General features: G+C 34.0%; 1 protein-coding gene across 1 annotated transcript; it reads left to right on the top strand.

Annotated features, from left to right (window-relative positions):
- Nucleotides 1-14,504: 14,504 nt before the first annotated feature.
- LOC138316040 (histamine H3 receptor-like) lies at nucleotides 14,505-17,414 on the top strand. Its single transcript, XM_069257514.1, has one exon. The coding sequence runs from the start codon at nucleotides 14,789-14,791 to the stop codon at nucleotides 16,322-16,324; it is 1,536 nt and encodes a 511-aa protein (XP_069113615.1). The 5' UTR covers nucleotides 14,505-14,788; the 3' UTR covers nucleotides 16,325-17,414.
- The last annotated feature ends 681 nt before the right edge of the window (nucleotides 17,415-18,095 follow it).

The following is an 18,095-nucleotide window of genomic DNA, read 5'->3' as shown; positions in this document are numbered from 1 at the left end:
ACTACTTTGAAGTTGTTTATTGTTGACGAGGCGTATATATGGTATTGTGCTGATAAGAATCTTTTATATATAGGATCTTACATGAATGTTCATTTCATATGAGATTTTATGAAATGGGTCTAAGAAGTTTTTATTTTTGCAAGCCTTGGCGAGCAAAATTTAAAACTTTGAGACGAGTTTCATAAAATCTCATTTAAAATGAACCACTACTTAACATACTTTTTATCACATAACTCCAAATACCTACATAACAAAGAATTTCACGTCAAAATGTATTCCGAAAACCCAGCAAAGGCCGCCATTTTGTCCCGCCGTCCTCATAATCCTGACGTCGACCCTGACGGTAAAATATAAAAGACATCATTAAAAATCAAAGGGAAAAAAGAAAACCTGTTCCAAGCTGTGAGTTGCATCCAGTAAACATATCTCATTTCAGTGATAAACATCATCCATGTGAAGCGAAGGAGAATTTCTTATATTTGGTACGGTGGTGTAGGCGAAATCATAATAGCAAATGTCAAAAAATCTTAAAAAGCAGAGGAACTTTGTATGGTGGATTGTCATAAAATTATGAAATACACACAGAGAAAATATCAAACTGTGTCGTCAAAACTTTAAGAGAACTTTGAGACTGCGTGAATATTCTTTTTTCTATTTTCTGATCCCTTATTGAAACACAGAAAGAGAATGCTGTGCTTTCTGATCTTCTGTTCTTCAATAAAAACGACAAGTTAATTATTTTCTACATTGGGAAGGCATTTAGGGCATCTTAGCATTTTGACATCTTCAACTCACAAATATTGGATGTTGATAAAGGTTAACAAGACAATAATAACGAAAATTGAAACAGAACCGTTTTAAGTTGCTACAGGATCTATAGACGACTGTCCAAACTATGTATAAGTAAATGAATGAATGTGGGTCATCTACAAGTCATTAACTTTGGTAAGCGTTAGTATTAGGTTTAGCTCCTCGTTTATTTAGATTTTAAAATAGTGTTCTGATAAAACTTTTCATGTTCATTTTAAGGAGTGACAACTATGACTTGGGTACAAAAATGTGAAACTTTATGAATTGAGCAAGCGGAGAGAGATACCCTTGGGTTTGCAATTGTGTCACTCATTGTATAACATTTCTAGTTACTCGAACCTAATCATTTCGGTAACCTTATACATAACAAGCCATGTGGATATCAGTAAATCATACTTCATGGATTCTAAGATACCCTTGATAAAATTTTAATCTTACGAATCATTGATTGCGCTTTTTTTTAAACTTGTCTTGTCCATGCGGTAGGGATATTACATTAGCTGACTAATGTAAGTACATGATGGATAGATATTACTGTCTGTATTAAGGCCCAGACAATAGCATCCAATAAAACATGGTGTCCGCCAGTTGGACAACTCCGTTGATACGGCCTCCTACTGCTCTATTGGTCAATATAGAGGTTATTTGTTTATATTGTCTCACAATCTTAAACAATGTCATATTAGTGGTAATTTTATATCAAATGTTCGCTTAAAGGGCAATATCATCTTCAATCTTATTCTTCATGTTTCAAGAGCTTTTCTAGCACCACATTTTAATTTTACAAAATATAACCGTTTAAATTCTGTGGACACATATCGTCTACTGTTAGATCTCTTTTTATTTTAGATGTAATGATATATTGCAAATTTTGCTCTTAACGTTAAATGTATGTGTTATCTTGAACATTTCATTTGTCATTTCGATTTGATCTTGTCAACATGATATTAGAAAGGATAGTTTGAATAATGAATAACAGCACAGAATATCAGTATATGAGATACTGTGAAATCGGCAAATTAAGGAAGGACTACTGAAAGAAAAAATAGTAAGATTATATAGTAAGTTCATTTTTGCGAACCTGCTTATGCCACAAAGCAGTAATACAGAAAAAACTTGGGGTCACATCATTTTGCATGTTATTCTAATGAGGTAAAAACGGTTTATTTTAGTCTACGGTGAAGGATTCTGCCATAGTCAACGTTCTACGCAATATCGACGACATCCAAGAACGATACCACTCACATGAAGCTATGTAAGTAACAGTATAATGTAGGACAGAGTTCTATGTATTTACGTATAGAATATGAAAAGTGTTCTGCCACATACTTATATCTAAATTGCCAAGAGGGAACTTTAAAACAATCATTTCTACGCGGATATAAACTAATTAGAGTGGCATTCACCTCTTCCACTTTTAGAATAGACACGGTTATAGCTTAACAATATATCTGTTTTACAAAAGCAAACAACAACATGCAAATGTCAGTGAATGTTAAGAAAATCTGTGTAGCATTCTCTGCATAGCCAAACACAATGTTTCAGCAAGGTTGATTAAATAAGAAAAAGATCACAACACTGTCTGTCAAAGATAAAATGTCAAAGCTTCCCATGTGTTTGAGTACACTTTACTGAAATGTCAATTGCTAGTAGACTATGTAACACAACACTGGTAGGAAATTACATCTGATACAGTATCGTGGTTTAATTAGATTCACAGCACAGGTTAGAAAGACCAGGTGCAAAATATACCAATTACTATAATTTGTCTGGTAAATAAATTCTCATAGGTATGGTATTCATACAACGAGTTACTATCGCAACGGAATATTTAGGCCAAATTACATCATCTTTGTTGCTACTGCCTAACGTAGGAATAAATGTGAGATCCACAACAAGCGGTATAGTTCTGTGGGAATTCAAAATACTTAAGATTTGTTTAACGTCCTGTTATAGTACCCGCAGAAAAAAACACCGGCCAGTGGTCAGTACCTGGCAACTGCCCCATATGGTATTTGAACTCGCGCCATTGACGCCCTTATTTTTAGTACACTCAAAGTCAACACTGCAATTCGTATAAATATATGTGATGTATAAACCTCCATGATACCAAATCAAACACCTCGAAATCAACAAAAAGTGGCAGACCTGGTTTCTTTTTTTCTTGTGATAACTCATAACATCATATAATGTCCATATACTTTCTCCTATAAATCTACCTTTTGGAAATCCTGTTTGATTTTCATGAATCAATTCTGGCAATGAAGGTTTTATTCTGTTTGCTATACATGCAGATATCAGCTTATACACAGTGTTTAGAAGAGATATCGGTCTTCAGTTTTCCAACAAATTTCTTTTTTTATTACCTTTCGGTAAAAGGGTGATGACACCCTGCTTTTGTTTAGTAGATAAGGATATTTGTATTATTCAAAGCAACACTCACTTCTTACATAGTAATTAGGCATTTACCATCCTTGAATAGTTTTGGGACCACATAATCACCTACAAGTAAATTTAAATCAACATCTTCTCAGTTCTCATCTTGATTTTTATAAAAATTGTATAAAAAATCTTTATTTCATTTAGTAGGTCTTTTTGTTCAGTTCTTTAAAAAATTGGCCCTAACATACAGAATTGGATCAAAATATTGAATAAGGATTTTAAATTATGCATTATTCAAAATGGTATTTTTTCAGAATTATTTTATATAGGAAGAGGATGTATGCAAGGTGACCCGGTCTCTCCATACTTGTTCATTCTTTGTGCTGAAATTCTTGCTATTATGGTCAGGAATAATGTCAAGATTAAAGGTATAATTATTAAGGACAAAGAAACAAGGTTATTACCGTTTTCTGATGATACAACTTTCCTTTTAGATGGTTCGGATAGTTCCCTTAGGTCAGTTCTTAATTTACTTGGACAATATGCTAAATATTCGGGTCTAACACCAAAAAAAATAAATGTAAAAGTAAGATTATTTCCACTGAAAGTATCTGTGGGGACTTCAAGTTAGATTGGACAGATGGACTAATAAAGGTCCTAGGAATTATATTTATACTAATCTGGATGATATGATTAAACTTAACTATGAGGCAAAAATAAATGAAATAGAGACCTTTCTTCAAAACTGGTCAAAAAGAAGATTAACAATATTGGGCCGTATTACAGTTATTAAATCATTAGCTATATTTAAGCTTATCCATCTTTTTTTAAGTCTCCCCACCCAGATGCCATTTACTTAAAGAGACTGAATAATGTTATCTACTTCTACCTTTGGGGAAGCTCAACAGATAGAGTTGCTAGAAAACAGATTATACAATCCAAGGAGGAGGGAGGGAGAGCTTAGCATAATAAATCTTGAGTACTTCATAAAATCTCTTAAGCTCAGTTTGATAAAGAAGCTAACAAATAATATTTCGGCTTTTTTGTACATATTTTACTTGAAGTTGCTAAATATACCTATAGAGGTGGTTTACAAATCGATATGCTAAGTGATGAGTGCTACAAGTCAAAGTACTGTAAGTACTGCAGTCCTTAAGCCTTTGTGATTGTATAAGTTGAAGAGCTTTACAATTTGGTATGAGTAATATAATGACATGTTTTGTCATACAGGGTGGCCTAGTTCCATATCAAAGATTTTTTTAATCAATATTACCTTAATAAGTTTGTTATCAATAATTTTCGCACATCTTTACCGGTCAAATAAATATAATGCTTGTAAAAGTGAAAGTAGTAAATCAATATTTGTTCATTGTTTTATTTTTATCTGCTTTCCTTTTGTGCCAAGACATGAAACAAATTGATACAACTTTTACAATATCAAAATAAAAACCAAAAAGTGGTTGGGCTAATATGTAATAATGATATGACGAAAAAAAAAATACGTGTATTACATAATAATACAAAGATTTCTTACAATTGCAAGGGGTAGATACAATGTCAGTGATAGTCACCACTGAAGTATTGGGGATTCAGGTAACTCAGTAGTAGCGCATTACGTCCAGTCAGCTTTGGCCACTAAACCCCTTATATAATGAAAAGTCATCTGATCCAAAATGGCAGAGATACGGCTGTTTGAAAAATGGCGATTTTGTCGTTTCCCTCCAAAAATGTACAAGGTTTCATAGGCAACATATACATAGCATGGAGAGATGTCTACCAAAGTTTTTCATCGACATTGACTTATCATTGAAGATCACAGGTATAATTATCAAAACAAATCTATTTTCCCATCCAAACTTTATGACTCTTATACACCATATAGATTCCATATTTCAAAAACTTATGACATACATGTGTTCTTGCAAATGCCTTTTTTGTTTACTTTAAAATTATATTCAATTAGGTCACATATACTACAACAGTATAATTTTTATAGAACACCTTTACATCAAAGATCTATTACGGCATAGACATCTCGAGTATGTCCCTTTACCATACCATAGCTGCATAAGAACAAACAAGAGTCGCCGACATGACGATGAAAGTTCTCACAAAATACAAGTTAGGTGGACGGGGCATGCACGGAGGTGAAACCGTAATGAAGATGATACCTTTACAGAGGACAGTCATCTTTGAGTGTAAATAATTTGAAACTCAAAGTCTTGTTTTATTTCATAGTTTCCTAGTACTCTTATTTGGAAGTCCTAAACTTTCTGTAGACCAAAATATAATTATTTTCAACAATTTACATATATTTATAAGGTCTAGTGATAGATTTTGGTTTTATGTAAACTAAACTAGACGTAACTCGTGCTAAAAATTATAATCTCACATTCTTTCTCTATACATTTCTTTTCACAGCGCTCTGTCTCTCTTTCTCACTCTCTCTCCTTAAAATGTTTCATTATACATTTCCTTTTTTCCGTATTTTTTGTCATCATATGATGTTTGTATATTATTTTGTATCATTAAGGAAGAATGAGGTGATAAAACTCGTGTTCAACCCTTTTGTTATTTAACAATGAAATATGTTTTAATGGAATAATCTAGTACAGTATTTCTATGTACATGTTTTTACACTATAATTAAAAATATTACTATAGATGTTTTACAGAGTCAAAATTATTCTATTTCTGAAAACTAAAGCAAGTTGTATTATTTCTTTTAAATACATGTATTTACACTAAAAATAGCACTAAAATGTGTTCTGTAGCAGCTTGGAAATAATTAGCAGTTACTGATTTGCTGATCACCTACTAGTTGAGTTGATTTACCTGAGATTTACCTGTGATCTTGCAACGAAAACAATTTAGAGGCAGATTATAACTCCCTATCAACACAAAACCCTATGAAAACACCCCACCCTACCCAGACTTAGTGTTGGGCAGTAATGGGACAATGTATTTCATGAACTGAAATTAATTCTGCCCTCGGGTCATGAATTGTTTTACCTGTAACTAACATCCTGACTTGGGTATACAGATACTAAACCAATTTAGTATTTACGATAGTTTATTTAATTGAAAAAGTGTCCTGTTTTAAAGAAAAAAATAATGAGATGAATGAATGTTTTAGAATATGATACGAAAGATTTAATTTGTTTTGATATACTGTTAGATTTATAGAACTATTGATAATTGAACTGGTAAATAACCCATGGTAGTTTAATAAAAAAAATACCAAAGAAAGTTTAAGGATGTTTATCAAATGCATGAATGTAACAGGTATAACATTTTGCTAAAAAAATCTATTTATTACATGATATAAGTTAAACATTAATTAAAAAAAATACATACGAGTTGTATAAGTTATATGAAGAAATCAACGTTTCGTTACAATAAATAAATTAACAAAAAAATAATGTTTCAGATTAACTTACACAATTACTTGAAACAATGTTATTTTGCAAGTAAGTGCAAATTGCTTCCATAAATACCACTTATGAATGCTTATTCCTTCAAAACGTCAGCCGGGGTGGGGGTGGGGGGGTAAAAAGCTAGTTCAAGCCTTAAGGACTAAAAACTCTATAAAAACACAAAACATAGACTTTGGAACTTTTTTATGATGTATGAATTAAAAAAAAATGGTTACTTCCCAGGGAGTTTTTGTGTTGTCTGAACCATTATGCTTTAATTATGTGTCTTCTATAAAGAATGGTTTGACCTTGGTATCTTTAATGTTAGGGATTTGTTGGATGCTAATGGTTAATTTTATACATACACAAAGTTTTGCAATTTTTATAACTTTCATCCACCATTTACATTATGGGGTTTTGAAAAAGTAAATAACCAAAGTTTTTCCTGTCCTTAAAGAAGATTTTAATACACCCAATGATTTATTGTATCCAAAGTTTATTGATATGATTTTGAAAGATAAACCTGGTAATAGAACTATATACAAAACTTTGGTAAGCTCATGTAAGCCTTCTATCACAGGAAAATATATTTTAAAATGGCATTGTGTCTTTGAACTGGAGGAAGATGATATATGGTGGAGGAAAATAAACAAGGATTACTTTAAGGTCACACAAGATACAAAGTTACAATGGCTGCAGTACAGAATTCTACATCATATATTGCCAACTAATGCATTTTTATATAGAATTAAGGTTTTTGATTCTGCCATGTGCACTTTCTGCAGGGAAGAGAAAAAAACTTTATTACATGTTTTATGAGTGTCCTCTAGTTAGAATTCTGGATACAAGAAAAAAACTCCTCTAACAGTTAATTTGTCTCCAATTTCAATTCTACTTGGGTTGCCAGGTAAACAGTATATTGCTTTAAACATGGTTCTTCTTCTTTTTAAACAATATGTATACAAATATAGACTAAAGAAAATGTATGTAAACTTTGATGTTTTAAAATCCCATATCATTTGTTATTACAAGGTGGAGAAGTATCTTTACAATGAAAGAAATAATTAATTACACTGCCTTTCTTCATAGAAGGAGTGGATGGCATTATCTGATGGATGATACACAAGTAACTAAAGAATAAGTTTCCAAATACTTTAATGATAATTCATGTACATGCATAAGTACACTGAAAATAATAATGGTCCTTGTTGTGTTTTTTTTCCTGTTTATGTATATTGTAATGCTGTACCTATGGTAACATACATAGATGCCTACATACATTACAAGGTTTAAACTGAAAAAAAAAAAATTGATCAGTAGCTCAATATAAAAGCAATGTTACGGTAATTGACAATTACGATTATCTTGTATTTTCCTGATACATTGACATAAATAGTTGATATTAGACCAAATTAATCTTTACTTATTCCTGTCGTAGCTACAATTATGTAAATTCCAATGTACAAGTAAGAATTGTCCATTGTATGTACTGTACTCATTGTTATTGTACTGTGAATTGAATTATTATGTTGAAAACTAATAAAAATATTTCACGAGAAAAAATATCTGATGCGCTAAATACATTATATATCATGATGAGGAAGGAACTTTCACTCTTAATATCCAAATAAAAAGATGAGCACATAGATCTTTACACAACAATATATATTTGGCCCTGCATGTTGTACCTGCTGCCCCTATTGCATGATCGTAAAAGTCGAATTCTTCCTAAAGTCTCCCTTGACACCGCCTCACTCACTTTTGGCCTTCGGTTGCCCCCGTGAGATAGGCTCTGGGTTCTGTGCCCATGTCGAAACGCATTAAAATATATAAAAATAGTAGTTTCTGCTCCTGCTTATCGCTCAGCATACAGTGATAATGACGACGGGTTCAGTATAATGTGACCGGGTGGGGTGTGTTGCTTGGTGTCTTCGGTGGCATGCTTTGGTGATATAGCACTATAAAACGGCAACAGTTCCACTATACAAGACACAACACGAATACACCGGAGTCTCCAAAAACACGTACCGCGCACTTCATACACGCTAAACACTGCATACTATGGTTACGGTTTTCCATGCACGTGGTAAAGCAGTCAATACTTACCACATCGATAATGTTCCACTTAAGATGGAGTCAGAAGCATAGACTTTCACATCATACCCAACATTTGTTGTCGCTAATATGAATCACTGCTAACTGATTTTGCAGTAAAAAGCTTTATGCGCCAAAGATTGCATTCTTCATTCATATGAGTATAACCAAATTAATTACCATTCTTGAATATCCCTTTGATGCGTATGCATGTAGTGGTTGCGCGTTATTGTGTTGTTTCTCGTTATGATATTGGGCATCTCATTGTAACATACTAACAAACTATCCCAAATGATTGACCATGGCCGAACAATTCTTCCTACATACACTACCCAACGCGATAATGGGAGGAAACACTAAAGACCATCACAGTGGTGTGCATTATAGAGGAAATAAAAAGAAGTGTTAATCGCCATTATGTTCCAATCCATTGGCACCATACCGATCCTCGCTTGATGTCCAGATGTGCAGTACTATCGGTCAAGCGAAATAACCTATGATCAGCATTACATGAAGACACTTATAAACACGCTACGGGAAGCCAAATAATACTTCAACGTTTATGCAATCAAAATCACTTTGGTGAAATAGAAAATCATCTTTGCCAAACGGAATTATATCTGTTTATGATTACACAATAACGCTTCAACGTTAAATGCTTTGCTTTTTATAGATGTGTTTCCCTATAATACAGAAACAATTGTTTACTAATGGTAGACTCGAAATACAACTTAGATGACAAACGCCAAAGAGATGCACATTGTTTTTTAATACAAAATGTTGATTTGATACATCAAATGAGGCAATAGAGATTTTGTTTAGACACAAATGAAAATTAAGCACCATCCAATTTTAAAAATTAAATGTGAGAATAGCTACCGTAACACTACCGTGTATTAAAGCATGTACTTTCCAGATTATTCAAAATATAAACAAAATGTTAGCCCTACAATCGATAAACATCGTACAATGTCAACCACGGACAATGATTCTGAAGTATAATCTAAGGTGGCTAAATTCCAGTAATTGTGATCTAATCACACTGCTATTGAGAAAACTTAATGTCACGGCGTTAAACCAACAAAATGTGAAAAATGATCTCCGGCGGACATGAGTTGAAGGAAATGGAACAAGAGCATGGTAGATAAAAGAAACAAGAGGTCCAACGCCTTAACTGTCATCTGATGTCACCTTGGCAACAGTTTTATAGGAAATATGGAACCGAGGACGATATATCATAGATGATATCAGAAAAGAAATGGTAACAATAAGATTCCTGATATGTCTGGTCTCTTGGCTTTAATTTGGCATTAATTAGTTTTATCTGCTTTCCCTTTCTGCACTTCTATCCTTACTGATTCTTACCTTGAATGGTATCTTTTTATGGCCCTAATACCGATGTATTTTGAACATGCGATTATTACACGTTACCTTTTTAATGATTCTAATTAAGACCAATGACATATCTGCACTGATGCTAAATGATAAAGAATATTTATAATGTAAGATAAAATGGTTTCATATTCCTCTTTTTAACGACTACCCCAGCCTCAGATTCTATCCTCAGCATGGTTGATCGCACTTACTATTTGTAAAGAAGCTCTTTTAAGACGCTTGCGATAATAAGAAAAATCGTTGGCATGCTAATTACGGGCAAAACGATATGGCGAACGCATGTCGTCCTTCAAACCGAAGCATCTTTTCAAAACGACTAGTGAACGACCTGGAACTTAATTTTGTAGTGACCCAGATTTGTGTGTGTATTGTAAAGGCTAATTATTTACAGGGATCAATCTATCGTGGCGATGATACATTGGTATACTGTACACCTTACCAACAAAATACGAACCTAATTAATCTCGATTAAATGAGGAGGCTTAACTCGGAAAAACATTTGGTTAAGTATTTCAGAACTAATGAGCAGACGACATTTTAGTATACTTAGGATGATTGAAACTTGTCATTATAGTCATTATAATTTTTAAAGGCACCGTTACGGACACTTTGTCTTATTCGCCGTAACACTGTTAAAATAAGCATGTGAACATGAAGTAATAGTTACCACAAAGTCCGGTGCAAGAGCGGTACAATGTATACCTTTTTGACAGGTGGTTGGTGTGCATGTTTGGATGATGTGTGTACTCCAGGTTTAATTTACTATTACTACGCCCAGTCAGATGTTCTTTATCCCCTTTTAGCAAAAACAAGAACCATAAGCGTATATTTACACTTGCTAGGCTTGTTCACTATACGCAAATTCTAAGCGATTTTGTTTACCATTACTGCATGGTAACATTGAACTTTGAACTTAAGTATGAAAATGTTCTATGCAACTTAAAGGGGCTACTTGAAGAAAAAAAAACCAAAAAAAAAACCCCATGGCTTTGTTTACATTTTGACGCAACATTACGTGTATATAGTTGTTTTTCATAGAATTTTGGAAAAATTTAAACAAATCATATATGTTTTATATTTATATATGATGCAAACATTTTTTAATTTAACAATTGTATAAAGAAACGAGAAAAATATCCCGACCGGGGCGACGTGCAGTTCTGTCAAATGTAACCATTACCTCTGTGTCTGTGTTCGTCCTACGATCGAGCCTTTGGGGTGGACGGGCGTGAGACCCTCTGACAGAGGTCAGTTATAAACATATTCTCTCGCTTTGTTCTTTGAGAATTTAATCATGTGTATTATAAAACATGCACCGCTAGTAATCCACGTGTTGACAGTTACGCGTCACCACAAAGACATTGTACCCATCGAACACAAGTGAAATTGTTCCGTCTGTAGATGGCGATGGATCTAAGAGTAGATTATATAATCACATGGCTCCCAAGAATGTAATATCGTCAAATCAGACGACAATCTCAAACACGTTTTGCTACTTGAACACCGGTGTTTCGATAACTTCGGCAAACTCCAGTATGTAAGCGTGCGTCAGCTTCGCCTCGTTGCACAGCCCACATGTGGCCGAGTACAAATTCTTTATGTTATTACGCTATATATTAACTTTTAATAAAATTGAATATATATTTAACGTTTTGATCTGATGAAATATTTGTTTTTCTGAAATTTACTTTGTTTGTCATGTTTATTTTACAATAAATATTAAACTTTTTCTACCTTACGTGAAGAGTCATCATTCGCTGTTCGATTGAGTAAGCTCCTCCCACTTTTGACCTACTTTTATTGAATAATTACGTCACATTCAAATGACGATTTTATTGCATAAGATATAAATAAAAAAAGTCGAATGAGTGTAAATATAGGGATTAGATTTCGCTTTTATGTTAACCATGCCTGTATGGAACTATTCCTCCAAGAATATATTTAATAACGCGCCCCATAGAAAATATTCTTAGAGGAATTGCTCCATACAAGCATGGTTAACATAAAAGCGCAATCCAATCCCTATTTGTCACGTATTCATCTTACTTGAAAGAAAGTTTGGTCATGTCACAAAATGTAAGTGGAGCAAATAAATGCACGACCAGACTGGGGTTCGAACACGGGATCTCCACATGCTAGCCTGATATCGATAGTGCTACCTAGTCGTCAACGTGTGTTGTTTAAGAGACAAATTGCCATTCTTTGATATCTTGAGGCATATTTCATGTAGATATTTTACTTAACTACTTTTGTAAAGGCTGTATGCCTGTTTTCCTGTAAACAACCTAATTCTTTATATTGCAATGTGTTTCAACTTCATACAATTAGCTATTTATGTTTGCGAAATGTTATATTAAGCTGACTCTAGCAGCAAATTTTTCTCTGGAAATTTATACAAAAAAGGCCTCATCTCTAGGTTATTGCAATATAATGTTTTTCACTTTGAATTTGTTTGTTTGTTTAAATTAACGTCCTATTTCTAGCCAGGGTCATATACTGACGGCCTCCATTGTATGCGGTGTGTTGCGGGTATGAAGTGCGGGTGTGTGTTGTGGGAGACGGTATATTCTTGTTGTTTTCTTGTATAGTGGAACTCTTGTCCTTTTTATAATGCTATATCACTGAAGCATGCCGCCGAAGACACCAAGCAACGCACTCAACACGGTCTTATTATACTGACAAAACAACATACGGAGGAAGTTAAGTTAAGAAATAATTAACAATGAGAATAGCTGATTTTCTATCTTCCACAACTTACATTACTGTCCTTTGCGCTTTTGTTAGATGCAGTAATCACTAATGACTCCGAGCAACTCGGTTTTTGCTAAGATGTTTCTTTAAACAATTTCTCTTAATCATGCAAGAACTAAAGAACATGATCACAAAAATAACATGTTAAATTTATAATATTTATTTTAAAGTGATTTATCATGCGTATTCAACAACGTAATTATTTCTGTATCTTCAAATATTTTTGAAACAAATGAAGAGTAAATGTTTTCAAAAACCTGAATTTTTCAGATTTTAGTAGGATATAACAAGTAAAACAAAATGATTTATGCGGAAAATTGCTTTGAAATAGAACACATTTTTATTTCCTAATTTTTGTCTGTTGTTGCAATAAAAAAGTGACTAATTCACATATATGATAATAAAGGGTGAACTACAATATTGTCAAGGCTGCTTCCTAATGCTAGTGATTCTTGTTAAATCTCACAAGTCTCAATTTATTTAAAACATTTTGCTGTTCAGATTTAGGGACTTTAGAGAATTTGAGTTAAATTTGCACCAATGACATGCATGCTATATTTTCTTGCATTAAAGATGCTCCACCGCCGACAGAGCATAAACGATACTCAACATTTCAACAATAATCGGAGTTTAATTGTGTATATATATATCTAATTAACACAAAAATAACATTAAATAATTTATTTTACTTTTAGTTCATACGCAATCAGTACTTCATTTTCATATAGGACATAGTGCCACAGATGCAATTAATTATTTTGACTATTTTTTTAAGTAAAGTTAGAAGCTAAAACTTTTTAATGGGGGTAATGGTGTAATGTAAGTAACTTTTGTAACTAAATCGTCTGTAAGTAAGGTGTAAAGTAAGTAACTTCTGTAACTAAATCGTCTGTAAGTAAGGTGTAAAGTAAGTAACTTTTGTAATTAAATCGTCTGTAAGTAAGGTGTAAAGTTAGTAACTTTTGTAACTAAATCGTCTGTAAGTAAGGTTCTCGCACTTGTAGGTAAGGGAGGTTCTGGGTTCTGTCACCTGACCGAGACACACCACAGTATTAACTAATGTGACACAGAGGCAACCTGGTCTCAAGTTTTTTTTGTTTTTGTTTTTTGGCATGCTTTTTTGGGGAATTTGATTTGGTATTTAAAGAATGAACTAGAAGATAATGCCATACTGATAAAATAATCCTCTTGTGCATTATGATGTATTATTACGCATCATCACACATAGTGTAAACTTTAGCACACAAAATACTACAGTAGTATCAATGAAATATATTTTTAGATAAAACTATTTACTCTTCCATGAATTTCGGTCCTCATTTGAGGGTATAGCATAACTGTAAAACTGCTCGAATCTAGCTTAAGAAATTAGAATTAAACTGGCATAGGAAATCTTCACAGCGATATGCGCACATAGTTTCTACTGTCTGTCATGACTTTTCACCAGGGATACTAATCTGGAACTACCACCACAATCGATATCTCCCCACAGTGACTTGATTGACAGAACGTTGTTATGTATCGAGGACTACCGGCCTCGCTGTGATTCCTTCCACTGCCTAGCTCGTGTGACGAGTTTTGCTGCCGTGGTGCTTGCCATTAAACAGGCTTCGCGTACTGGTCGGTATTAGTTGGTGATTTGGAACTGTAGCGTACGCACACACCGAGTTTTCTGTGAATGGACAGCAGTGCTAGACTCCAGTGCTGCATTTCGCTATTGTTGCGCGGCTGTATGCACCTTTGGTTGTGATGTGCTTGTATCCTTCATTTTATTTACAATAAGACAATGTTTGAAGCAAGTCTCTCTTTGAAAGCTTCTATGGATTCATCTAACCTACAACGCTGTTGCGTGCCTTTTACTAACTAACACTAATACTTTACAACTTCTTGCCTTAAGCCGTTTCTTTGGGACATCAGACTATTGGTGTCTCGCTGTTAAGTATGAATGAGATCCACATGGACTTTTGGAAAATGAACGAAGACGAAGTCAGTTCTACCATGAAATCAAACGAGGAAATTTATTACGCACGGAGTGATGCGAGTAACGGCATACCAATCAATGAGAACTTCTCTCGTCATCTTATTACGGACGACAGTGAACCGGGACTCGTCGTAGAAACAGAAGATGACCAGCTAAGTTTGTGGCTAGCGGCCGTTCCTCTCATCGCCATGGTTGTCGTTAACGTATTGGCTAACGGTGCTATTATACTTATATTCATCAAAAAGCGGTGTATTCGACGATGCCGGAATATATATATCTTAAGCATTGCCGTCGCAGACTTTCTGATTGGACTTTCAATGCCTTTGTCTATCGTGGAGACATTAAGTCGAAAGTGGATATTCTGGCCTTTTTCCTGTTGGGTGTTTCTCATGGTAAGGTACTCACTTTTCTTCATCTCATTCATCAGTATTATACTACTTACTCTCGATCGTTGGTGGTCCATCAACTTTCCGTTTTCATACCGAGTACGTCAGAGTCGAACAATGGCCACCATAATTGTTGTGTGTTCATGGTTTGTCAGTTTTATTCTCCACATCCCCCTTATCATCGGCTGGGAGAGTTTTGACGACTCGAATGCTATCATAACAGAAACATACTGCCGTGTGCCACAGAAAAGAAACTTCATCTTTACAATTTGTGCGTTTGTACTAGAATACCTTATCCCACTCACGTGCCTCATCTTTCTGAATTTTGGAATTTATTTCAAACTGTCGAGAAGAAGGAATACAAAGAAAATTAGGAGGTCAATGAGTTCTTCTGATACCTACATGCTTTACAGCAGAAAGACGTCGTCAGATTCCGGTGGAAGTAACAGCTTTAATAATAACAATAACAATTTTGATGACGCGGCATCCGATGTGACATTGTACACACACATTCCCGACGTTAGGCGTCACAGCGTTTACCTGTACACATCTCGTCGATCCTCTTCTTCTCTTTATAAAGTGCCTAAGAATTCTCTGGGCAATTTCAATAGAGCTCATCAAAATAGCCGACGTGTTTCTGTGGACACAGCATCACTCGTCAAATCAAACAGAAACAACCACTGCATTGTTCAACAAAAGCCAAGCTTTCCTTCGCGTAAACAGAGCGACGACATCGTAAAGGATTTCTTAGGAAGGCAGGACAAGAAGGCCATTTTGTCTTTGGGACTTTTGACTTTAGTGGCATCTGTTTGTTGGACTCCATACACCTTAAGCAGTGTTGTAAGCGCCTTTTGTCCAACCTGTATTCCATCGTGGTTGTCTGTATTTTTCTATTGGATATTGGCTGCTAACTCTACAATCAACCCATTCCTTTACGGAATAGGGAACCCGGACTTCCGAAAGGTGCTACGCACCTGGATGGCATGTTTCACACAGCATGGCATCAACATGGATAACGAGACATTGCTGTATTGTCAGTTACAACAGAACTGTGAACTTGAGACACTTCGGGAATACAATGTGCTACAGCTAAAGAATAGCTCTTTGTGAACAGGTTAATTTTAATATTACAGCTAAAGTCTGTGATCATTCTTGTTTTTATTTTTGTAATGTTTTGTTTGATTTTTCATTATTTATTAAATTAATAAAAAGAGTATTTGTTATTTAAGTAAGATATTGTTATATAAATTATTCATTAGATATCTCCGTATTTAATTTATTTTCTTTTAAACGTCACTATAGAAAAACAAAACATTAACTACAGGTTATCCAAATTTATATACATTTTCAACGTTACTATCGAATTTTAATTGATTGCTTTTTATGATAAACATCATACAATATTTAAGTTTAAGGTGATTTTGAATTTATTTGATAAAAACCTTTAATGTCAAACCATAGATTCAAAATTACAATAATCAAAATATTAATATTTCTGTTATCATTATACAATATTAATGTGAAGATTATCTCTATTGTCCATACGTCGTTAGTTTTACAATTCATGAAAAGTGCAAAATAAACATTTTCAAATATGGTCTTTGTATCGATGAGTTTGTGTGTGGTTGTGATTGATTATTGTTTGCGTCAGGTTTTTTTCTTTTTGTTATTTTTTTGCCGAAAATACAATATTGATTGTTTTGTTTTATGTTCCGGGAAATTCGTGAACTGGTTGTTTAGATAAAGCCTGTGAGCTTGCGGTGACAGTGATTTGATAGTGCATTGTGATGTTGGTTAGGAAAGCTATTATGCCGGTGGTTGATATCTGAAATGAGGTTAATGTATATATGTTTTAATGTATGAATAGATTTGCTAGAAGACTGCGAAATGATAGTGATTGAGTTGGCAAGGCCACTCGAGCTATGCGTGAAATATTGATATTGACTTTTAAATGATGATGATGATGATATATATATATATATGATATATATTTATTCTAAAGGTTCTATTTTCCCTCTTGAACATATCGTGTACATGTTTTCATTGTCTTTCCAAGATTCCGTATGTTGACCTGTGATCCCGCGTGGACGGGCAAACTCCCGTGTCCCACCAAGCATTCGTTGTAATATTCATATTACTATGGTTGAATTGTACATCTTTTATATGTTGATTATTGTTCCAATTGACGAATGAAAAAGAAAATCTGAATTTATTTCTTTGTTGTTTTTAATCAGTAAATCAAAACGGGTTTATAACTAACACGCTTACAACGACATCATTGTTATTTAAGCAATAAACATACATTAGACATACAGTTGATACGAAGCGCCATCAATATTTATCTTTCTGACGGATTTGCTTCATATCAACTGTATGTCCAATCTGGTAACAGTTTATTACTTTATTTCCATTATGATCATTCAAATTCAAAAATATACACGTGGTGTATCTTTTGAATTTCACGCTTGTGCCAGTGTTGACGACACCAAGTTCAACGGAACAGCCATAGCATCAGCTTCTGAATATAGTTCAACACAAAACGGGTTGAAACAAGCAAATAACTTAAGAGTTACAGTATGAACTGTGGCTTATGTTTATTGTCTGAACTGTAACTGCCGTTTAAAGTTTGAAGGTCATTTAAGGACGGCCTCTGTGTATGTCATTTCTCACTGTTCTGTCTTTAAAAGTGATAGTCTCTGCTCCTGTTGACGATCGCTCTGCAGAAAGGGAATGGTCACCGTTGTCAATATAATATAACCAGGTGGAGTGTTTTGTCTAATGTGTTTGACTGTGCTTCAGTAAGATATTACTATACAAAGTCCTAGGCTTACACATACTAATAAACCTCAGCCTCCCACAACATACAGACTCCATATTTTCA

Source organism: Argopecten irradians, chromosome 2 (assembly GCF_041381155.1).
Source record: "Argopecten irradians isolate NY chromosome 2, Ai_NY, whole genome shotgun sequence".
NCBI classification, from domain to species: Eukaryota; Metazoa; Mollusca; class Bivalvia; order Pectinida; family Pectinidae; genus Argopecten; species Argopecten irradians.
Note: the sequence above shows the minus strand (reverse complement) of the source record. Positions and strands in the feature narration are given on the sequence as shown.